Source organism: Trachypithecus francoisi, unplaced genomic scaffold (assembly GCF_009764315.1).
Source record: "Trachypithecus francoisi isolate TF-2019V2 unplaced genomic scaffold, Tfra_2.0 Contig01461, whole genome shotgun sequence".
In the NCBI taxonomy this organism is placed as follows: domain Eukaryota; kingdom Metazoa; phylum Chordata; class Mammalia; order Primates; family Cercopithecidae; genus Trachypithecus; species Trachypithecus francoisi.
Window position 1 is genome coordinate 2081379 of NW_022681433.1, and position 23690 is coordinate 2105068.

The window sequence follows — 23690 nt, forward strand, 5'->3', positions numbered from 1 at the left end:
AATAAAGAAGAAGAATAGGAAGCAGACTCTAGTTCAAATTTTATTTGTATACAAAAATATATTATAATGGGAAAGCTTACTGCTATTTCCAACTATATATAATTAATTACAAATATTTTCATAAAAGCGCTTTAAATTACAGGAAAGCTATGTTTTAAGAGAAAATACAATATTAGCATGGATCGTCTGTTCTAATACGCTGCAGGCAGGTGAACAAAGTCAGTTTCACTGTCTAAATTGCCCAGAGATGTGATCAAGGGCTGCTTTTAAGGTGAGCCTGAGAGTGGCCTGGTGGAAGGCTGAGTGCACGTCTTCGTCCCCTCTGGCAGCAGATTCTAGTAGCTGATTTTAGCAGGTCCTCCGAGCTTTCTGAAGCTTCTCCCTTATGATGAAAGGACTCAGAACTTCTTCTTGTTTCACATACCTGTAAATGAGAGATAAGTAAGGTTATCCACTCAGAGGCTTACAGTTCCTATGCTTAACCACATCACACTGTCTCAGACAAGCATCAAAGAACCAAACTCAATGCCAGGCTTCCCACATGATGAGTGTTTGATTAACTGGAATGACTGGGCAACCCACTGCAATTTCCATGAAGTACACAGGCTTGTTACATGGGTCTAACACAAATTATGCTACAATTATCATAATCCCTGTCAAAACAGGCCCTGGTCTTCTGATGTAAGATGGTGCTGTACCTAAGAAAAGAGGCAGTAAAATCTTCAAGCAAATAGAGATGATACAAGGACTTTCTATCTGATATTTAGGTTTGTCTGCAAGAGCGTTAAGAACACAGTTATTTTTAAATAACCAGCTTTGGATTTAACTTTTCAGAGTTTACCCAGCTCTTTAGCAAAGAATAGCATTAAATACTTCTCACAGAAAATCAACCCTTCCACTGGAAAATTAAGAGGCTGGGACAAAATTCTCCCAGCCCATTCTGTGACTAAACAGGACCCCCCAGTAGAGTTGCTGAACCTTCCATCCCAGAAGCTGGAGTTGGTCCTCCTGGCTCTTGCAATCTTATCCTCTGCAAAGGGAGTGTGTAGATAGATTGTGAGGGTCCCTTCTTCTGGGCCCCTCTAGTGCACTTATAATTTGATGTCTTCAGTTCTCAACATTTGTGGTCACACAAAACGGGTAACCATTAGTGTAATTCCCAAATAGGATGCTTGCAAGTATGCATACCTAATCCAGGTCTTTCAGTCACTGGCGTGGGTCTCTGGTGAAAGGCCCCTCAAGCCAATTCTCTCTTTTGGCACCCACCTCTTAAAGTTAGATTTCACCCAAACCCTAGATCTAACCTGGAAAATGACCCTGGCCCATGGGATGGAACCCTTTTGGCTTGTTGGAGTAATGCACTTGTGGTTAATCAGTTCATTTCTTCTCTGAAAAGCCTGACAGGCCATCATGATGGTAATGCTCCAGTCTTGCTCACTCTCCATTTCTCAAACAAAATGCCACTGTTTGCTGGTGACCTGTTCTCACTGTTTGGAAACGCACGTGGTCTACTTTAACACAAGTTTATCCCAGAATTTCATTCCTAGCCACTAGAGTCCTGTGTATTATTATTATTATTTTATTTTTATTTATTATTATTATTTTTTTCTGAGAGTCTCACTCTGTCGCCAGGCTGGAGTGCAGGGGTGCAATCTCGGCTCACTGCAACCTCTGCCTCCCGGGTTCAAGCGATTCTCCTGCCTCAGCCTCCCGAGTAGCTGGGACTACAGGCACACGCCACCATGCCCAGCTAACTTTTGTATTTTTTAGTAGAGACGGGGTTTCACCATGTTGGCCAGGCTGGCCTTGAACTCCTGACCTCAGGTGATCCACCCGCCACGGCCTCCCAAAGTGCTGGGATTACAGGCGTGAGTCACTGCGCCCGGCCTAAAGTCCTGTTTCTAAACCTAAAGAAGGCTTCGGATGCAACTTTCTGCCCCAGGGCAAGCTGGTTAACATTACAACACTTTATCAGAAGTGTCTGTTAGTTTTTTGTTTGTTTTTTTGTTTTTAATATCAGACATGTACTTACTTGCTAAAGTTCTGTCAAGATCAGCAATGAAGTCTTCTAGCTCTTTTGTGTCTCCTAATTTGGCTGTGAAACAGGGGAGAGAGAGAGAGAGAGAGTTCAGTTTCCATAACAAAGACAGTTGATGACTTCATATTGAGTTTTCCAGGATGTGGGAACGTCCAGGGTTATAGAATGGATTATTTCTATTTTACATCTACCTCCTTATCTTTAGAGACTTTATTGAAGAGTGTCCTGGGCCAATCCTAAGTGTGTGCTCCAGTGTTTTGATACAGTAAACTCAGAAACTGATCCTGAAGACTAACTAGCCTCAGTGTTTCTTTGTTTTTTAGTTCATCACCACCCTCTCCAACCATCCCACCCCCTTCTCCATCACCTGGAAGAGGAATCTTCCTTCACTGTCTTAAATGTTTGCAGGAGAGTGAGGAGCAGGAAGGGAAGATAAAAAGAGTTTGGTTTTTGTATTGTGTAGAATATGAGTTATTAGTCAAAAAATTCAGTAAGCATAGCACCGTGCAGAGCGGACACCTGGATTGTGTCACTCCAGCGGCACTAGCCTTCTGATGCATTCATGCTTGTGCCGTCCCCCCAAGGCAACGCTGCAGCCCTCAGAGTCCCTCCAGTATGAAATGAATGAAGAGTTCACTGTTTCTTATCCAAATGGTACCGGGAAGGCACCGTGAGGCTTCTGGTTCCAGAACAGCCTCATCCCCTCCAGGTGCCCACACAAGGTAACGAGTCCTCATTCTGATTTGGTTCTCTCTAGAGCCTGAGATGTACAGATTTTTTTCATATAGCTGACTTTATTTCTGTAGAGTTCATCACATTATTCACGCCTTCCCTGAAATGCAGTACTGGATAGTTTTATTCATTAACACTGCTGGCTACAAATGGCTAATTGTTCTTAGCTTTTTAAGTCAATTTGCCACTAGGGGCTTTTTTTTTTTTTTTTTTTTTTGAGACGGAGTCTTGCTCTGCCACCCAGGCTGGAGTGCAGTGGCCGGATCTCAGCTCACTGCAAGCTCCGCCTCCCAGGTTCACGCCATTCTCCTGCCTCGGCCTCCCGAGTAGCTGGGACTACAGGCACCCGCCTCGTCGCCCGGCTAGTTTTTTGTATTTTTAAGTAGAGACAGGGTTTCACGGTATTAGCCAGGATGGTCTTGATCTCCTGACCTCGTGATCCACCCGTCTCGGCCTCCCAAAGTGCTGGGATTACAGGCTTGAGCCACCGCGCCCAGCCCACTAGGGGCTTTTTTCCGCCTCTTTAATTCCTACCTCTTGAGGATCAGGTAACAAATCTGAGCATGTTTTACGCCACTTTCTAGACTGCTCTGTCTCTGAATTCAACAGATCCATTACAGACTGAGAGCTGGATAGTGGCAGAATTCCCAGTGGATGCTAACGTTGCTATGTTGAGAAGGGAATTTTAAAATGCCTCTTTTGAAAAAAGAGCGAAGTCCTGTCTTACTGCCAAAGTGAAAAGAGTGATGGAATTGTCATTTCTTTTTAACTATGTTCCATTTTTATTGCATTCTGCAACTATTTTCAGCAAGTATAACTTTTCTTAAGGAAAAAAACTCCTTTTGTTTTCAAAAAGGCACTTGTCCAATGTAATAGAACATTCAGCTCTCTAGCTGGAGACATTTTACCAGTTCCAAAAAATAAGAAACTGCTCATGCATCTTTAAAGACATTTTTGGTCTATTAATACCACAGTAGAGACAGGCTGGAGCTGTTATTTTAAATCATGTTAGATCATAGCTTATCTCATAATGACAACTCCATTTAATTGTTAAATTGGTCATCTGAAACGATTGGTTAAATAATTAATGCAATAAAAAGAATCCTACTATCTGCAAAGGCAAACTGCTGAGTTTTAAATTCTAGAACCAGAAGGCTAGCAAGATGGCCGAATAGGAACAGCTCCAGTCTCCAACTCCCAGCGCGAGCGACACAGAAGACCACTGATTTCTGCATTTTCAACTGAGGTACTGGGGTCATCTCACTAGGGAGTGCCGGACAATCGGTGCTGGTCAGCTGCTGCAGCCTGACCAGCGTGAGCTGAAGCAGGGCGAGGCATCGCCTCACCTGGAAGCGCAAGGGGGAAGGAAATCCGTTTTCCTAGCCAGGGGAACTGAGACACACAACACCTGGAAAATCGGGTAACTCCCACCCCAATACTGCGCTTTAAGGAAACAGGCACACCAGGAGAATATATCCCACACCTGGCCGGGAGGGTCCCACGCCCACGGAGCCTCCCTCACTGCTAACACAGCAGTCTGCGGAGATCTATCCGCAAGGCAGCAGCGAGGCTGGGGGAGGGGCGCCCGCCATTGCCGAGGCTTAAGTAGGTAAACAAAGCCGCTGGGAAGCTCCAACTGGGTGGAGATCACAGCAGCTCAAGGAAGCCTGCCTGTCTCTGTAGACTCCACCTCTGGGGAGAGCGCACAGCTGAAGTCCAATAGGGGAAGCAGCGGGGGCCAGTGCAGATGCGAACGACTCTGTCTGACAGCTTTGGGGAGAGCTGTGGATCTCCCAACGCGGAGGTTGAGATCTGAGAACAGACACACTGCCTGCTCAGGTGGGTCCCTGACCCCTGAGTAGCCTAGCTCAGAGTAGCCCCTGAGACATCCCCCACTAGGGGCAGTCTGACACCCCACACCTCACAGGGTGGAGTCACCCCTGAGAGGAAACTTCCAAAGGAAGAATCAGACAGGTACACTCGCTGTTCAGCAATATTCTATCTTCGGCAACCTCTGCTGCTGATACCCAGGCAAACAGGGTCTGGAGTGGACCTCAAGCAATCTCCAATAGACCAACAGACAGTCCTTCTGACTGTCAGACGGAAAACTATCAAACAGGAAAGACACCTATACCAAAACCCCATCAGTACGTCACCATCATCAAAGACCAGAGACAGATAAAACCACAAAGATGGGGAAGAAGCAGGGCAGAAAAGCTGGAAATTCAAAAAATAAGAGCGCATCTCCCCCTGCAAAGGAGCGCAGCCCATCGCCCGCAACGGATCAAAGCTGATCAGAGAATGACTTTGACGAGATGAGAGAAGGCTTCAGTCCATCAAACTTCTCAGAGCTAAAGGAGGAATTACGTACCCAGCGCAAAGAAACTAAAAATCTTGAAAAAAGAGTGGAAGAACTGACAGCTTGACTAATTAATGCAGAGAAGATCATAAACGAAATGACAGAGATGAAAACCATGACACGAGAAATACGTGACAAATGCACAAGCTTCAGTAACCGACTCGATCAACTGGAAGAAAGAGTATCAGCGATTGAGGATCAAATGAATGAAATGAAGCGAGAAGAGAAACCAAAAGAAAAAAGAAGAAAAAGAAATGAATAAAGCCTGCAAGAAGTATGGGATTATGTAAAAAGACCAAATCTACATCTGATTGGGGTGCCTGAAAGTGAGGGGGAAAATGGAACCAAGTTGGAAAACACTCTTCAGGATATCATCCAGGAGAACTTCCCCAACCTAGTAGGGCAGGCCAACATTCAAATTCAGGAAATACAGAGAACGCCACAAAGATACTCCTCCAGAAGAGCAACTCCAAGACACATAATTGCCAGATTCACCAAAGTTGAAATGAAGGAAAAAATCCTAAGGGCAGCCAGAGAGAAAGGTCGGGTTACCCACAAAGGGAAGCCCATCAGACTAACAGCAGATCTCTCGGCAGAAACTCTACAAGCCAGAAGAGAGTGGGGGCCAATATTCAACGTTCTTTTTTTTTTTTTTCTTTTTTTTTGAGGCGGAGTCTCGCTCTGTCGCCCGGACTGGAGTGCAGTGGCCGGATCTCAGCTCACTGCAAGCTCCACCTCCTGGGTTTACGCCATTCTCCTGCCTCAGCCTCCCGAGTAGCTGGGACTACAGGCGCCCGCCACCTCGCCCGGCTAGTTTTTGTATTTTTAGTAGAGACGGGGTTTCACCGTGTTAGCCAGGATGGTCTCGATCTCCTGACCTCGTGATCCCCGTCTCGGCCTCCCAAAGTGCTGGGATTACAGGCTTGAGCCACCGCGCCCGGCCTCACGTTCTTAAAGAAAAGAATTTTCAACCCAGAATTTCATATCCAGCCAAACTAAGTTTCATCAGTGAAGGAGAAATAAAATCCTTTACAGATAAGCAAATGCTTAGAGATTTTGTCACCACCAGGCCTGCCTTACAAGAGACCCTGAAGGAAGCCCTAAACATGGAAAGGAACAAGCGGTACCAGCCATTGCAAAAACATGCCAAAATGTAAAGACCATCGAGGCTAGGAAGAAACTGCATCAACTAACGAGCAAAATAACCAGTTAATATCATAATGACAGGATCAAGTTCACACATAACATATTACCTTAAATGTAAATGGACTAAATGCTCCAATTAAAAGACACAGACTGGCAAACTGGATAAAGAGTCAAGACCCATCAGTCTGCTGTATTCAGGAGACCCATCTCACATGCAGAGATATACATAGGCTCAAAATAAAGGGGTGGAGGAAGATCTACCAAGCAAATGGAGAACAAAAAAAGCAGGGGTTGCAATCCTAGTCTCTGATAAAATAGACTTTAAACCATCAAAGATCAAAAGAGACAAAGAAGGCCATTACATAATGGTAAAGGGATCAATTCAACAGGAAGAGCTAACTCTCCTAAATATATATGCACCCAATACAGGAGCACCCAGATTCATAAAGCAAGTCCTTAGAGACCTACAAAGAGACTTAGACTCCCATACAATAATAATGGGAGACTTCAACACTCCACTGTCAACATTAGACAGATCAACGAGCCAGAAAGTTCACAAGGATATCCAGGAATTGAACTCAGCTCTGCACCAAGCGGACCTAATAGACATCTATAGAACTCTCCACCCCAAATCAACAGAATATACAGTCTTCTCAGCACCACATCGCACTTATTCCAAAATTGTCCACATAATTGGAAGTAAAGCACTCCTCAGCAAATGTCAAAGAACAGAAATTATAACAAACTGTCTCTCAGACCACAGTGCAAACAAACTAGAACTCAGGACTAAGAAACTCAATCAAAACCGCTCAACTACATGGAAACTGAACAACCTGCTCCTGAATGACTACTGGGTACATAACGAAATGAAAGCAGAAATAAAGATGTTTTTTGAAACCAATGAGAACAAAGATACAACATACCAGAATCTCTGGGACACATTTAAAGCAGTGTGTAGAGGGAAATTTATAGCACTAAATGCCCACAAGAGAAAGCAGGAAAGATCTAAATTGACACTCTAACATCACAATTAAAAGAACTAGAGAGGCAAGAGCAAACACATTCAAAAGCTAGCAGAAGGCAAGAAATAACTTAAGATCAGAGCAGAACTGAAGGAGACAGAGACACAAAAAACCCTCCAAAAAATCAATGAATCCAGGAGTTGGTTTTTTGAAAAGATCAACAAAATTGACAGACCGCTAGCAAGACTAATAAAGAAGAAAAGAGACAGGAATCAAATAGACACAATAAAAAATGATAAAGGGGATATCACCACTGACCCCACAGAAATACAAACAACCATCAGAGAATACTATAAACGCCTCTACGCAAATCAAGTAGAAAATCTAGAAGAAATGGATAATTTCCTGGACACTTACACTCTCCCAAGACTAAACCAGGAAGAAGTTGAATCCCTGAATAGACCAATAGCAGGTTCTGAAATTGAGGCAACAATTAATAGCCTACCCACCAAAAAAGTCCAGGACCAGATGGATTCACAGCTGAATTCTACCAGAGGTACAAGGAGAAGCTGGTACCAGTCCTTCTGAAACTATTCCAATCAATAGAAAAAGAGGGAATCCTCCCTAACTCTTTTTATGGCCAACATCATCCTGATACCAAAGCCTGGCAGAGACACAACAAAAAAAGAGAATTTTAGACCATATCCCTGATGAACATCGATGCAAAATTCTCAATAAAATACTGGCAAACCGGATTCAGCAGCACATCAAAAAGCTTATCCACCATGATCAAGTGGGCTTCATCCCTGGGATGCAAGGCTGGTTCAACATTCGCAAATCAATAAACGTAATCCAGCATATAAACAGAACCAAAGACAAGAACCACATGATTATCTCAATAGATGCAGAAAGGCTTTTGACAAAATTCAACAGCCCTTTATGCTAAAAACGCTCAATAAATTCGGTATTGATGGAACGTACCTCAAAATAGTAAGAGCTATTTATGACAACCCACAGCTAATATCATACTGAATGGGCAAAAACTGGAAAAATTCCCTTTGAAAACTGGCACAAGACAGGGATGCCCTCTCTCACCACTCCTATTCAACATAGTGTTGGAAGTTCTGGCTAGGGCAATCAGGCAAGAGAAAGAAATCAAGGGTATCCAGTTAGGAAAAGAAGAAGTCAAATTGTCCCTGTTTGCAGATGACATGATGGTATATTTAGAAAACCCCATTGTCTCAGCCCAAAATCTCCTTAAGCTGATAAGCAACTTCAGCAAAGTCTCAGGATACAAAATTAATGTGCAAAAATCCCAAGCATTCTTATACACCAGTAACAGACAAGCAGAGAGCCAAATCAGGAATGAACTTCCATTCACAATTGCTTCAAAGAGAATAAAATACCTAGGAATCCAGCTTACAAGGGATGTAAAGGACCTCTTCAAGGAGAACTACAAACCACTGCTCAGTGAAATCAAAGAGGACACAAACAAATGGAAGAATATACCATGCTCATGGATAGAAGAATCAATATCGTGAAAATGGCCATACTGCCCAAGGTGATTTATAGATTCAATGCCATCCCCATCAAGCTACCAATGACTTTCTTCACAGAATTGGAAAAAACGGCTTTAAAGTTCATATGGAACCAAAAAAGACCCCGCATTGCCAAGACAATCCTAAGTCAAAAGGACAAAGCTGGAGGCATCACGCTACCTGACTTCAAACTATACTACAAGGCTACAGTAACCAAAACAGCATGGTACTGGTACCACAACAGAGATAGACCAATGGAACAGAACAGAGTCCTCAGAAATAATACCACACATCTACAGCCATCTGATCTTTGACAAACCTGAGAGAAACAAGAAATGGGGAAAGGATTCCCTATTTAATAAATGGTGCTGGGAAAATTGGCTAGCCATAAGTAGAAAGCTGAAACTGGATCCTTTCCTTACCCCTTATACGAAGATTAATTCAAGATGGATTAGAGACTTAAATGTTAGACCTAATACCATAAAAACCCTAGAAGAAATCTAGGTAGTACCATTCAGGACATAGGCATGGGCAAGGACTTCATGTCTAAAACACCAAAAGCAACGGCAGCAAAAGCCAAAATTGACACATGGGATCTCATTAAACTAAAGAGCTTTTGCACAGCAAAAGAAACTACCATCACAGTGAACAGGCAACCTACAGAATGGGAGAAAATTTTTGCAACCTACTCATCTGACAAAGGGCTAATATCCAGAATCTACAAAGAACTCAAACAAATATACAAGAAAAAACAAACAACCCCATCAAAAAGTGGGGAAAGGATATGAACAGACATTTCTCAAAAGAAGACATCCATACAGCCAACAGACACATGAAAAAATGCTCATCATCACTCGCCATCAGAGAAATGCAAATCAAAACCACAATGAGATACCATCTCACACCAGTTAGAATGGCAATCATTAAGAAGTCAGGAAACAGGTGTTGGAGAGGATGTGGAGAAATAGGAACACTTTTACGCTGTTGGTGGGATTGTAACTAGTTCAACCATTATGGAAAACAGTATGGCGATTCCTCAAGGATCTAGAACTAGATGTACCATATGACCCAGCCATCCCACTACTGGGTATATACCCAAAGGATTATAAATTACTCTACTACAAAGACACATGCACACGTATGTTTATTGCGGCACTATTCACATAGCAAAGACTTGGAATCAACCCAAATGTCCATCTGTGACAGACTGGATTAAGAAAATGTGGAACATATACACCATGGAATACTATGCAGCCATCAAAAGGATGAGTTTGCGTCCTTTGTAGGGACATGGATGCAGCTGGAAACCATCATTCTTAGCAAACTATCACAAGAACAGAAAACCAAACACCGCATGTTCTCACTCATAGGTGGGAACTGAACAATGAGATCACTTGGACTTGGGAAGGGGAACATCACACACTGGGCCTATCATGGGGAGGGGGAGGAGGGAGGGATTGCATTGGGGAGTTATACATGATATAAATGATGAATTGATGGGTGCTGACGAGTTGATGGGTGCAGCACACCAACATGGCATAAGTATACATATGTAACAAACCTGCACGTTATGCACATGTACCCTAGAACTTAACGTATAATAATAAAAAAATAAATTAAATAAATAAATAAATAAATAAATAAATTTAAAAAATAAATAAATAAATAAATTCTAGAACCAGCAAGTCTGGGAGGAGACTCCTAAGAAACACTGTCATTTGCACAGTCTTGATTACATCAGATGAGAGAGAACAGTCTGGTCTCCAAGTTTTCTTTCTCCCTGTGACTTCAGGTTTTCTGCCCCAAATTATCTGATTTCACGTTCACACTGATTAAAATCCTGAGAATAAAAAAATTCCACTTTATACTCTACAGTATTAAGATATTAGTCTTACCTACATGTTTTGTACATTTGAGAAAGATTGTTTAGGCATAAAAGGGACAGAGAAGGGATTGAGAAGGGGAGAGGAATTAAAAAGCAGAAAACTCCAATTCCAACTAATGACCTTACCTTTCTGAGGAGTGACAGCAGGAGAGAGAAGAGCTGGGGTAGAGTCTGTTGGAGAATTCAGTTTTTCATCACTGAAGCTGAAGCTGTTCCTATAAAGTGAATCTGCACCTTTCAGGAAGGAAAATGTACTCATTAGAAATAGTACTCATGAGACTATAGACTTATCACTTTATGGTCTATTGATAACCAACAATTTGTCTTCAAAATAAGCCAAAGCTGCAAATCTATAGTAAAGAAAACAGCCAGGCGTGGTGGCTCATGACTGTAATCTCAGCACTTTGGGAGACTGAAGCAGGTGGATCACCAGAGATCAGGAGTTCAAGACCAGCCTGGCCAACATGGCGAAACCCCTCTCTACTAAAAATACAAAAACTAGCCAGGCATGAAGGTGTGCGCCTGCAGCCCCAGCTACTCAGGAGGTTCAGGCAGCAGACTCGCTTGAACCCGGAAGGTGGAGGTTGCAGTGAGCCAAGATCACCACTGCACTCCAGCCTGGGCGACAGAGTGAGACTCTGTCTCAAAACAAAAAAACAAAGAAAGAAAAGAAAACAGGTTGATTTCCAGGTTTTATGTTTATGCCCCCAAAATGATTCAAGACAGGGGAGTGTGTTTGTGTGTGTGTGTTTGAGAGTGTTTGTGTGTGAGAGAAAGTATGCGTGAGTGTGCATGAAAGTGTGTGTGAGTGAGGGGGTGTGTGTGAGAGAGTCTGTGTGAGACAGTGTGTGAGAGTGAGAGTGTGTGTGAGTGTATGAGTGTGTGTATGCGTGAGTGCGAGTGTGTGTGTGTGCATGAGTGTGTGTGCGTGAGAGCGTGTGAGAGTGTGCGTGAGAGTGTGTAAGTGTGCGTGTGAGTATGTGAGCGTGAGAGTGTGAGTGTGAGTGTGTCCAATTAAGTACACCAAAGGCCCTTGCTCCCTAATACAGGAAGGGGGTGATAGGATCATCATGACCAGTGCTTGGTTGATGGTGGGGGTGAGGGGGTAAGGATTTTAGGCAAAAGGAATCATCTCATGTGAAATATGTCCCTTCTGCCCTCTGAGCCTCCTAATATACAAACATCTGGTATCCCATGACTTAATCCTCTTTCCCTGCTCAAGAGAGATCTTTGCTGTCTTGCTATCCTATAATTTAATAATCCACTCTTTTACTTAAAAGAGGTTTTCCTAAGAGTCTGTACTCTTCAGATAAGCCAGAAGGTCAAAGATAAAGACATCTTCTCCTGGAAGTTCATCTATTAGACACTTGGAGTGATGTCATGGCTCCCTCTATTCTCCTACCTTCAAAGACTTGAACGACACCAAGATGAGGCCCCAGAAGTTCAAGGCTGAGCTGGGAGTCAAGGGGACCATCTAGTCAACTACTAAGTACTAGGGTGCCTTTGAACAAGATGGTATCTCTGGGCCTAGCTTACTTATCAACAGAAAGGGAAGGTGGACTAAATAATCCTTAAAGGCACTTCTAGCTCTAAAGTTCTGAGATTCTCTAAGTCCTGCTACGGGGAAGGAAATCAACCCACAGTTGGCCCAGTTGTGTGGCTGTGACTCAGAAAGGGGCTGCTGGCTGAGCAGCACTGACTCAAAGGGTGCAAAGGCAAGGCAGGCAGCAGAAGCAGGATGTGGCCCCTGAGGTCACGGGGAACAGCCTTCCTGGTTAAAACAAAACACAAAGCCAGCCGCAGTTGGAGCAGAGAAGTGGCTCTTCAGGTGTGAGAGGGCAGGGGAATGATGCGGGCCTGACCAGGTCCCCGCTTCCTCGGGATTCTTCCACTTTAAGCCAATTACCTCCAGCTCAGGAGGAGGCAAAAACATCTCTTTTTGGTCCCGTTAACTGAAAAGGAATTTGCTTAAGTGACAAGAGATAGGCCCAGTATAAAAAGGATGAGGGTTTTTGGAAGAAGAGGTTTCTGGTCTCAGGGAAATTCAGCTTTGTCCCTAAGAGGCTGCCACAACTTCTCAGGTGCCTCTCCTGGCTCCCTTTCCCCCCACCCTCTCCTGCCCAGGGGCCTACCTGCCCCCTGTTCTTTTTGCCCTGACACTGCCATCTTGTCCACTTTTCCAAACATGCCCAGAAGACCCTTGAGAGCAACCCTCACAATCTTTGCTTCCTTCAGAGATCCAGCCCAGCTCACCTGAAACCAGCACCATCACTGGGCTTTGAGGAATGAACATGGACTGAGATCCAAAACCCTGGACCCTGAAACCTACATTTCCCCAAAAACACATTCCTCAGAATGCTGATCCTCCAAGGGCTGTGTGATCAAGTACCCCTGAGAAACACCAAAAATTCTTAAGAGAACTTTCTCTTCGGTGGCATCCTAGAACAAACCTCCCAAGAACAAACCCTCAACATAGAGGTACCCCAAGCTCTAGACTTCTCTTTACCCTTAACCAATTCCCGTGTTCATTCCTGTGGGCACGCCCACTTCCAACATCCTGAAAAGACTTGTGGTTAAACAAAACCAGCCCCATTTCCCCGGTGTACCTGACCACGGGACACTTTTTTGTGGTGTTCCTGCTACTATTTCTTAGGACCCTTAGACTCTGTGGAACCTTTCTTGGGAAGCCCTCCTGCTGGCTCCCTCAACCAAACCCACCTCCAAAGGAGCTCTCCAGTTCTCCCAAGGGAAGGCCTTTCCCCTACACACAGGAAGCTGGCCACACCCACTGCAGACCTGCAAGGCAGCCTTACTGTTTTCACCATGCAGTCACAGGAGAATTGCCGCAAATGAAGCCTGAGAAACTCATGAGGAGAAGATGAGAAAAGATTTAGGGGCGAGAAAACCACAGAGGGTCCTGAGGAGGCAGACCTCGTGCTTAGACTCCGAGCCAGAAAATACGAGGCCCTTGGCACGTTATCTGTGGCTCTGAAGGATACCGGAGAGCTTCACCCCCATCCCTGGCCCAGAGACTGGCTGGCCCAGATGGCAGGGACCACACCTCCACTCTCTATCTCCCACAAGCAGCTGGCCTAGGAGAGCAACTTTCCACACGCCACCGCTCACTCCACCCACCCGGCGTGCACCACAGGCCCTTCCCTGACTTTGAACTTCAGCTCTTTTCTGCCCCAACTCTCCAGCAAGCTTCCATCCACGTACACTCCTCTGCAGGGGGAGAAAGACACCACAGTTTGTGCACCTCACAGGCAAGGAGGTCAAACACTGTTGAATGGTGGGAGAAGGAACAATCTAGATATGGAAAGGCCATTACAAAAGAGGATGGTAGCAGGGGAAAAAAGGAATCCAGCAAAGATTCAGGGAAAAACTCAGCATAACTCATGGGGCCTGGAGAGAATCTGTAGAGAATGAGCCGTAGATCCAGAATATTGCCAGGGCTGTCCTCTAATCCTTTAGGTTCACAGACTAAACGCCTTCTTGACATGAGTGTTTTTCCCAAACTGAGAAAATATACAGACAAAACTGACAGCCACTCCCATGGTGAGGGAGGAAGAGGGGGAAAAGTACTAGTTACAATATCTATTTATATAGAAACACATGCACACGGAGGCATGGATGGCAGCATAGCTACGCTCACTTCCTCCTGCCCGCCCCCACCCTGCCCACACACCCCACCCCCACCCCGCTGACACACACACACACACATTAGCTCACGCCCCGGCTCATTGCCACACCATGACTTCACTCCCTTTCCATGAGGTGTACAATCTGGAACAGACCCAACTCCAAGTTCTGAAATGTTCAACCTCCGACCACCAAGAGGAAGCCGACCGCCAGCATCCTTGAGCCAAACCTGCTGCAGCTGAGGTGCACCCTGTGATGATTATCTACACGTCATGTATGGCACAGAAAATAAGAGAGCCCTCAAGGCCCCAAAGCTATACCACTGGCGAGTGGGCATCTAGCGTCTATGCCACTGGCAAGTGGGTGTCTAGAGGCCACATGAAAACTGCATGACCCTGTACGAGTCACTCCGTTTCTTCCTTGTTAGAAGAAGAATAACTTAATAATCTGTGTATAATGCCTGCAGATTTAATGATTTAATCCTAAAGTTCCTAGCAAAGTGAAGAATAGCACTCCTGAGACAGAAAAGGTAATCGCAGAGAATAAACAGAATCAAGATTCTCCCTCTTCTCGAGAGAGAGCAGTAAAATTCTTAAGAGAACTTTCTCTTCGGTGGCATCCTAGAACAAACCTCCCAAGAACAAACCCTCAACACACAGAGGTACCCCAAGCTCTAGACTTCTCTTTACCCTCAACCAATAAAATTTCTTTCCACAGAGTTTTATTAGGAACATACAATGGGCAAAATCTCACGCAAGGCGCCTAGACAGATTTCAAGGTAGGCAAGGCCTGACATCCCATTCTTTTCTCTCCCCTGGAACTCTATTCCTTGCAAAAATAATAGCCAGTGAGTCTGATTAAATGACAGCAATGTGTTGCTGGCTGATCACATATTCATGTATTACTGCCCCGTGTGGGTATCAGGTGTTGCTATTAATAGAGGCTCGAGAGACCTAGAACAGTGATGATTTGGGGAACCCTGGCAGGTGTAAGGCTATTTGAGGGCCTTACAACATTGGTTTCAATCAGCTCTGAAGTACCACCTCACATGTATCTCAAATTCCCATGAGAAACATCCCTGGCAAATCCACTTAGTGTACTGAAGCCAGGAACCTCAAATTCTGGGACCATGTTTTCTAAGGCACCATCAAAAGAAAGGAAGGCATATGAAATATACAACTAACAGAGTTGGAGAAACTCTGCTGCAAAATAGAGGCTTGTTTAAAAGGTAGGTGTGTTTTTTTAGCTCGGGGGTTGGGAGAAAGGTAATTTAGGGTTAGCGCATGTCCACGTGCTGCTCCAGAGGGAAGTAAAACCACAGACAGTAAACCTTGCCCAAGGCTCCTGTAAATATAGAAGGATCCCACACTCCCACACGTTTAAAGCAAGCAAACTATAGTAATTAACTGAGAAAAAGAAAGCTTTGGACCTGTCTCCCTTTTGCCACAGGGAATGGCTGGGAGTGTGGGTTGAATTCTCCTCCTGAAAATCGAAATTTTGATAGCCTCGCCAAAGTGGGGCAAAATAAGGAAGAGCCTCTTTCCTCAGCTACTCCACCGTTGTCCCAGCTCCCTTTCTGGGACCGCGCCGTCCCTCTATATGCCTTGCCAAGCATCACAAGACCTGTCACCCATGCGGAATTGCTAACACAGTACCAGGGAACCCTGAAAGCTCCTCACTGGCCTTATTCTCTCATGGCTTGAACAAGTTCAGGTTCCAGCCTCAGTGACTTCTAAGCCACATAAGCCAACTGTCATGCTGGTTCTCCAGGGCCCACAAGGTCCCCTCTCCCAGGGCCAGGCCAGAATAATCTAGGCAAAGATATGCAGGTGTTCTTAGTCTTGCTGATGCTAAGGAAGCCGGTTCCTCATTCCCTAAATGGTCCTACAATATCATAATAACCCTAGCATACTCAGTAGACTTCAGACCTTTTTTACTGAGCAGCAAAACACTTCCCCCTTCAAAGGAAAAATTATGTGAAACCCCAATATATTAAAGATATAAGTGCATACCACCTTTTAAAGTTTAAGTTAATATCATAAATGTCTTATAAAGTCAACACACTGGTTAAAACTTGAAACATAATGAGTTAAAATTTCATTTAACACATTTGAGAAATCATGGTGTACCTTTTACAGTTTTAAAAATACTGAAAAGAAGATATATTTCTAAAAATAAATTCAAACCAAAGGTAGTCAATTTCTAAAGGACCTCTGAGGATGAGGTTTGAGAAACACTACCCTAACTCTTAATTGCATTACCCTTTTACTGCTGAAGTTAAAATTACTCCCACTAAAGTGCCTGATTTTTTTTACATGTTGGAATCAAGTCTAAAGGAAAGTAACAACTCTATTTTGATCAACTACATTTGAATTCCACACACCCTCCACCCATGTGAAGTTATACTGTAATTGTTATTTTGGTCCTCTTCACGTCTTAAGAGGCCTCCCTCAAAGTGGGAACGGGAAGGAGTATTTCCTTATTAAATATCTGTTCTTCTTTCCTATCTGAGTAGCTTGTTTCTTTCAGTAGAGGGAATGGCTATTTTTTGCCTTTGAGTGTAAGCAACCTAAATTTTTTTTTAATGAGAAGGAAGAAGTATTCTTCAAAGAACACAATTACTGTTTGATCTTCCTTGTAAGGTTGGTGCACCTTCAGACAGAGCTGTAAAAACTAGAGCAAAAAAACAGAGGTAACATTGGTTTACAGCTTCATCCAAAATATTTTCATGCGAGACACTGGCTCCAATGTATCTATGTGGTATAGCACAGCGTGTACATTGTAATGATATTTTGAAAGCGTTCAACAGAGCAAATATTTTCTACCTAATAGCACTATTAAATAGCATCCTTTCAATTTCACAGCTAGAGAAACTAAATCCCACTCATCATCCAGGGTTTTGACAAGGCTCAAACTAGGCTCCACTCACCCTGCCAGCTGACCACCGCCTCAGAGAGACACCTTCACAAACGGCCATCATTGACAAACAGGCATGTGATCTGGGCTCAAAAGGACTTCAGTCTGTTCGTGAAGACATGGTTCCCATTCTAGCTAATAAATCATCATCATCCTCATAGCAAGGATTTGCTAAAAGTGAGCTGCTGTTATTATCATTATCCTGGTTTGTCTCCCTCTTGATGAGCTAAATTTCAGTAGTATCTACCTCTCTTAAGCATTCTCTCTTCCACAGAAAGAGCATTAAACAGACAAACGAGTATAACAAATGTCTGTGCTCAATTCTTGGCAGCAATTAAGATACACATATTATGCTTCCTTAAGAAATTACCATTTAGATACACACAGCTTCTGCCAACAATATTTCTAACCAGCCTTGTGAGAGAAAAACTACACATTTAAAGCAAAGACAAATGTCATCTGAGCTTTCTTTATATTCTTCCCATCACTTCTCTAACCACCAAACTACAGGTTAGTCAGTTAACAACAAAAGCAGAAAACAAAATAAACACATATAACCTAAGCAAAACTACAAACTATCCCAACTATCTCCCCTGCAACTGCTAAGAATGTGTTTCTATGCCTTCTCTTTAAGGCATCTGAAAACAGATCCTAGATCTGAAATCTCACTCAGTGGAAGTTGCAATCAGCCATGGATGGGCACTCTCAGACCTATTCTAGCAGAGTGAAGCTGTTGCTTAGAAAGGAGCTGTTCTTTGCCACAGAGCTGCAGTGACACACTGTCCCAGCTTTCTTTTCCATGGGAGAATCTGTATTTGATGAATAACTTGCTCCATGCCCCAGTAAAAGGAGACATATTTAAGTTTGGCCTTAGGAATTGAGACAAATTTCCAAAATGTAAACACTTCGCTTTGAAATTGAAAATGAACCTGTTCATTAGGAACAAAGTCCAAAAATTCTAAGTGGAAAAGTAACAGTACTTTCTTCCATCCCCTTTCACCTCAAAAGCTGCAGCTTGGTCTAACGCTCTGGCAATGCTGCCAAGGAAACTCAAGCTGGAACTCAGCTTTCTGAGTCAAACCCTGACCAGGGTGGTGAGTGCAATTATCCCTTTGCAGAAGGGTAGCTCACGTTCAAGTCTAGCCCCGAGTCTTAGCCCGGGAACAAGGAAGAGTTCCAGGTTTCAAAACAAGAGAATCACAAGGAAAGGCCATCACTTTCACGTCCTGAGTCAAGGGCAGCAAAAGGAGTGACATTCATGCCTGTAACCCATCTAGGGATTAAAGGTTGAAGAATAACACGGAAGAGTTTAAAATTGACTTTGCACTTTGAAAAACAGTAAGTAATTCTGGATTTGAAACCAACAATCATGTAATACTAAAAAGGCACCTAATTTGCTGTTTGAATCCTCCCAGGACATGTGAGCTCCTGGGAAAAGCTGTCTCGTGGTTGTTGTTGTTTTGTTGTTGACAAAGTTGTTCAGGACAAAGAGACCCTGGGGTAGTCTCCGTTGTGAGAAAGGTCACCAGGAAGCACCTTCATGCCCATGTGCTCTCTGGCTCCCCCTCCAGCCTGGTGGAGGACCTGGCTGAAAAATACTTGAACTCAGCAGTGCCAAAGATTTTCATAAATGCATGCAATGGAGCAACAAGTCTGAGAGCTCAGGGCCAGATGAAAATGCAAACAGTTATTTCATAAATCCCAGGAACAGCAGTTTGGGCTTATGAAACCTTTCCTGGTTTCATGAATGTTTCCGTTCTGCGCCCTCCCATGTCCCCACTGTGCCCCCTCATTCCACTGGCACCTATTCTACATCTGCAAAGTTACAGCTGAGAGGGGAGAGGCACGGGAAAGGAGAAGAGGAGGGAAACTGTGGAAAGGCCTGGTGCAGGTCCAGGGAGTCCTGTCTGGCTCAGTCGGGGCAAGCTGCTTAAACTCGCCTGCCTGGTGACACAACACACCTGTGGACGGCAGGTGGACCAACCTTTCCCGTGATTATCGTCAGGGGCCCCGCCACTGCTCGGCCTACTGCTTTGAGCTTCAGGACTAGGTTCCTGGACACCATTCCTCAGTTTACAGGTAAGAAAACTGAGGCCGCAACCTTCGCGGGCCAGGTGCTGGGAACTGGGAGATCCCGGCGCCATCCTAGCGGGGGCTGCACTTACTCTCTGAGTCGCTGAAGCCGCTGCTGTCGCTGACGCTGGCGCTGCTGCGCCGCTTCATGCGCTCCAGGTGCTCCTCGTAGTGGAAGTGGCGCTCGTGGAAGGGCGACGCGAAGTCGGCCAGCACCGCGTCAAACTCGCACAGCGCGTCCGACAGGTCCTCCGCGGCCGCCGAGTCCAGGGCCGGGGCTGCGGGCAGGGCCGGGGACTCAGTGCACGGAAGTCAGGGGGGCAGCGAGACCACCTCCCAGGGCCAGGAGGGGCCTCCACGGTTCCCGAAGATAACTGACACTTGGCGCCTCTGCCAAGTGACAGCTACGCAGTCGCTGTTACCTTGTAGTCTTCTCCGCCATCCCCGAAGTGCGTTCTATTAACAAGTCCGTTTCAGACAAGAAAACGGAGCCTCCGCCAGGCCCAGGGTCGCGGCCAGACTCCTCCCCACGCTTGCCCCAACCCCCGGCGCGCGCGGAGCTGGTGGTGGCGGGAAGGTGGGACATGGGGGCCAGCCCGGGCCGGGAAGGAGGCTGCAGCCGCCCGCGCTGGACGACCGGGGACAGGGTCCCGCCGGGGAGGATGGAAGGGTGGCGGGTGTAAAGGGACGACATGGGGCGCCTCCTTTCTCACCAGCCATCTGCACAGCCGGGACTTTAAGGGGACCCCGGACCCCGCACTCACCTGCGGCCGCGGCGGCCGCGGGACTGCCCTGCGCCGCGGGCGGCTTCATGAGGCGGCTCAGCGGGGCCCGGCGTGCGTGGCCTTGGGTCCTGCGAGGTGGCAGCCTGGGCTACTCCGGGGCTCGCTGTCCCGCACACTCCCGCCTTGCTAGTCCCTTCGGCGCTGCGCTCCAGCCGCGCCGCTCCCAGCACGATCCGCGCCAAACCTCCGGCCGGCTCCGGCTCCGGCTCCTAGATCTTATAGCCTCTGGCGGCCCGGGCGGAGGCGGGGCCGGGGCGGGGCTGCGGGGCCGAGGCGATGGGTCTGTCTCCGCCGCCCTCCAAGGAGGCCCCTGCCCCCAGGCACCGCCCTCGCCACGCGCCCTCCCTGGAACCGCAGTGACGAGGAGTCGCCGGAGCCCGGGTTACAGCCCCAAATATTTACCCGCCTGTCGCCCGCGCGCCCTGACAACCCGGCCCACGCGGTGTCCTCGGCGACACCAGAGCTGACTGCTGGGCGCGAGCTCCGCTGCTTCCCGCTGCGTGCCCGGCACCTCCGCGAGTCGCAGTTTCCTCGGCTGTGCAGTGGACGTGGGCATGCAGAGCCTCCCTCGCTGGCGGCGAGGGACGAAGGAGCCCGCGGCCGTGGCCCAGTTGGGTGTCGGGGACGCGGAGGTCCCCTCCGCATTGTCTCAAGGGGACTTCCGAGATGGTGGGCGGGCGGAGTGAAAGGGTCGGGGGCGAAAGGAGCAGAAGTTGGGGGAGTCCTGAACCGTTCCCACCGCGGAGCGCGGGGGCTTGAACTACGGTCCAGGACGCTCCCGCCAGCCTGATTTTATCCAGAAGGGGGTTATTATGGGAAGAAACTACTGGGTCCACGCAGCGCGAACCGGGCGCCTTGCAGTGTCCACGGAGTAAGGAGCCACCCTGTCCCGCGGCCTGCGGGGGCAGTCCCTGCCCTGGACTGTGCGCTGAGCTAAGCGCTAGCCTCTCGCCGCAGACAGCTAATTAAATGTAGAGCAATTAACTTGCAACGGAATGAAACACTCAACCTCTCCTTAGCACTAGAGACGTTTCAAGCGCTCAGCAGCCTTCACGGCAGGAAGTTCTGTCGGGCAGCGCTGCGAGGGTCTCTGACCCACAGACTCAGAGGGAAGGAGGCATCTTAACGCCGCTGGTCGAGGACCTCCGAGGCGTCAGGACTTGGTGTGCACAGTTTTCAGCTCCCGGCAGCAGCCCTGAGAGGTGGAATTATTGCCCCTGTTTTGCCAGCGGGAAAACTGAGACGCAGAGAGGGTAAGTAGCGGGTCAGTCACTTAGTGGTAGAAAGGCAGGTCTGTGTCGTTTGAGAGACACTTTTGGCCTCACTACCCGCTCCTCCTTCCACAGGGGGAAGCTCTGAGTTCCTGCAAGGTGGACAGCTGGGCAGCCGAGAGGAGGAAGAAATAAAGAGAGAACCCAGGTCCTGGAAGCAACACGACAAGGCATCTGCAGCTTTCATTTTGTCTTTTCCTTCCCTTTTTCTTTATCCCCTTTTACATTCTTTTTTTCTCTCTCTCCATCCCTCATTCTCTTCGACCTGCCCCTGGCACCCACTGGTGATGCCCTGAGCTAACAGACCAGCAGCCAATCTGGGAGCTGAGGCCATGGGGCTACTTTCAAATGCAGCCTCTCCCTTTGGCCAGAGCTGGGGTGCAGGGAAGTAGATATCTAACCCAGCTCTTGCATGATGGCTCAGGGCCCCTGTCAGCTAAAGAATCAGTCGAGCTGATCTTCAGAGGAGCCTACACAACAGTCCCATCTTTAACAGCCACTATAATTTACCAAACAAATGAAGAAGCTCTCTGCCCAGGAGAGATTGGTTGGCTACTGTCAGCTGCACCCCACTGTAAGGGAACCTGCCCACACACTGGGGACATGGCTGGGCAAGGGGCCCGGACTCAAATGGAGTGTCACCACCTCTGGGATGAGTGTCACTTGACTCCAAAGGACTAGTGCCCTCTCTTTTTCCTAATTATAAATATATTTTAATATATAGGAAAACGTAGAAATTGAGTAATACTGTGTGTACCCACCACCAAGAATTAACGTATGTTAACATTTAGTCATGCTTGCTTCCGATATTTTCGAGACGTAACTTAAACATACAACAAAGTACACAAATCTTGAGTGTACAGTTTAATAAATGTTTACTTGTGTAAATACCTGTGTAATTACCATTCAGATGAAGATGTAATATATCATCACCTCCGAAGGGTCCCTATGCTATTTTCTAATCAGTAGCACCCCATAAGGAATCCTGATTCCGAATCCTGTCAGTAGGAATTAGTTTTGCCTATTGTAGAACTCCTTAAAACAAAACTACATTGCATGTATTCATTTACACCTGGCTTCTTCTGCTTAACATAATGTCTGTGAGATTCATCTATGTTATTGCAGTATTAATGCATCCTCCTGAGGGTGGACATTTGAGTTGTTATTTTGTTGTTGTTGTTGTTGTTGTTGCTGTTGTAAATAGTGTTGCAATGAATATTCTTGCACCTGTCTTCTTGGGTACATGATTAAGACTCTCTAACATCTATATCTAGAAGTAGAATAACGAAATTGGTTTGATTAGTCATTGGCTAATATAAATAAAGCTGCTATGAACATCCTTGTACATTTATTTTGGTGCACATGTATACTCATTTCTCTTGGGTATCTAGGGGAAGAATTTCAGAATCACGGGATAGGCATATGTTTCACTTTCATAGATAGTGCCAAACCGTTTTCCAAAGTGCTTGAATGAATATACACTCCCGCCAATGTCTAAGAGTTCCAGCTGCTCCATATTTGTGCCAACATATGATGTGTTAGACTCATTAGCCATTCTGGTGAGTGTGCACTGCTATCTTACTAGGATTTTTCTTCTCCTCCTCCTCCTTCTCCTCCTTCCCCTCCTCCTTTTATTTACATTTTTGTAATTAAATTTATTTACATTTATTTATTTACATTGTAAATTAAATGGCTTTAATTTACATTTCCCTAATAAGTAATAAATTAGCCACCTTTTCACATGCTTCAAATATTTTTGAATAAAAGAAAAGAGCAGTACAGATAAAGTTGAAACTCCCTTGATCACCCTTCCAAGTCACCTTCCTCCCAAAAGACAGCCACTACCGGGAATTTGGTAAATATTCTCCTATCCATATTTTTATACCTAAACTATATTTATGTTTCTGTAAAAAACCTACATAATTTCTTTCTGTGGTTTCTCTAGTTTACGTAACTGCTTTCATGCTGCAACATGCTTTGTTTTCATTCAATATTGCTTTTGCACATATTGAGATACACACAGATCTAGTTTATTCATTATCTGCCAAATAGAAGTCCATTGAATGCCTACAGCATGATTTATTCATCTACTCTCCAGTTGATAGGCACTTGGGTTATTTCCAGTGTTTCCCTCTCACAGATAATGCTACAGTTACCATCTTTGTATATATCTCCTAGTGCATGCATATGAGTCCGCTTTTGTATGCATCTTAATTCCTTCCCTAGAAGCAGATAAAAGGCAAAGATTAAACTCAGCCCCTTTTCTGTCCCAGGGCCTCCTCTGGTCCTCAGCCACCTGACCATAGTGACAGAGATGATCAGTGACCATCTTGTCCCTCACTG

The 23690-nt window shown here is 45.7% G+C and overlaps 1 protein-coding gene and 2 long non-coding RNA genes across 3 annotated transcripts; 1 reads left to right on the forward strand and 2 right to left on the reverse strand.

The window, feature by feature from the left end:
- Nucleotides 1-27: 27 nt before the first annotated feature.
- Nucleotides 28-20407, reverse strand: RGCC (regulator of cell cycle). Its single transcript, XM_033234184.1, has 5 exons — nt 20056-20407; nt 19384-19569; nt 10787-10894; nt 2033-2095; nt 28-424 (listed from the first exon to the last, which is right to left on the reverse strand). Exons 1-5 carry the CDS (start codon nt 20102-20104, stop codon nt 417-419), a joined length of 414 nt encoding a protein of 137 aa, XP_033090075.1. The 5' UTR covers nt 20105-20407; the 3' UTR covers nt 28-416.
- LOC117096861 lies at nt 13951-19375 on the reverse strand. Its single transcript, XR_004442683.1, has 2 exons — nt 14458-19375; nt 13951-14178 (listed from the first exon to the last, which is right to left on the reverse strand). It is a non-coding gene; the product is annotated as an uncharacterized LOC117096861 (long non-coding RNA).
- LOC117096866 lies at nt 20380-22692 on the forward strand. Its single transcript, XR_004442686.1, has 2 exons — nt 20380-21329; nt 21423-22692. It is a non-coding gene; the product is annotated as an uncharacterized LOC117096866 (long non-coding RNA).
- Nucleotides 22693-23690: the final 998 nt, after the last annotated feature.

Coding starts and splice junctions, on each gene's coding strand:
- RGCC (XM_033234184.1), bottom strand. CDS start 20,104: ATGAAGCCGCCCGCGGCGCAGGGCAGTCCCGCGGCCGCCGCGGCCGCA. Junction 19,570..20,055: donor CGCGGCCGCCGCGGCCGCAG/GTGAGTGCGGGG, acceptor CCCTGCCCGCAG/CCCCGGCCCTGGACTCGGCG. Junction 10,895..19,383: donor CGGCTTCAGCGACTCAGAGA/GTAAGTGCAGCC, acceptor CCTTCCTGAAAG/GTGCAGATTCACTTTATAGG.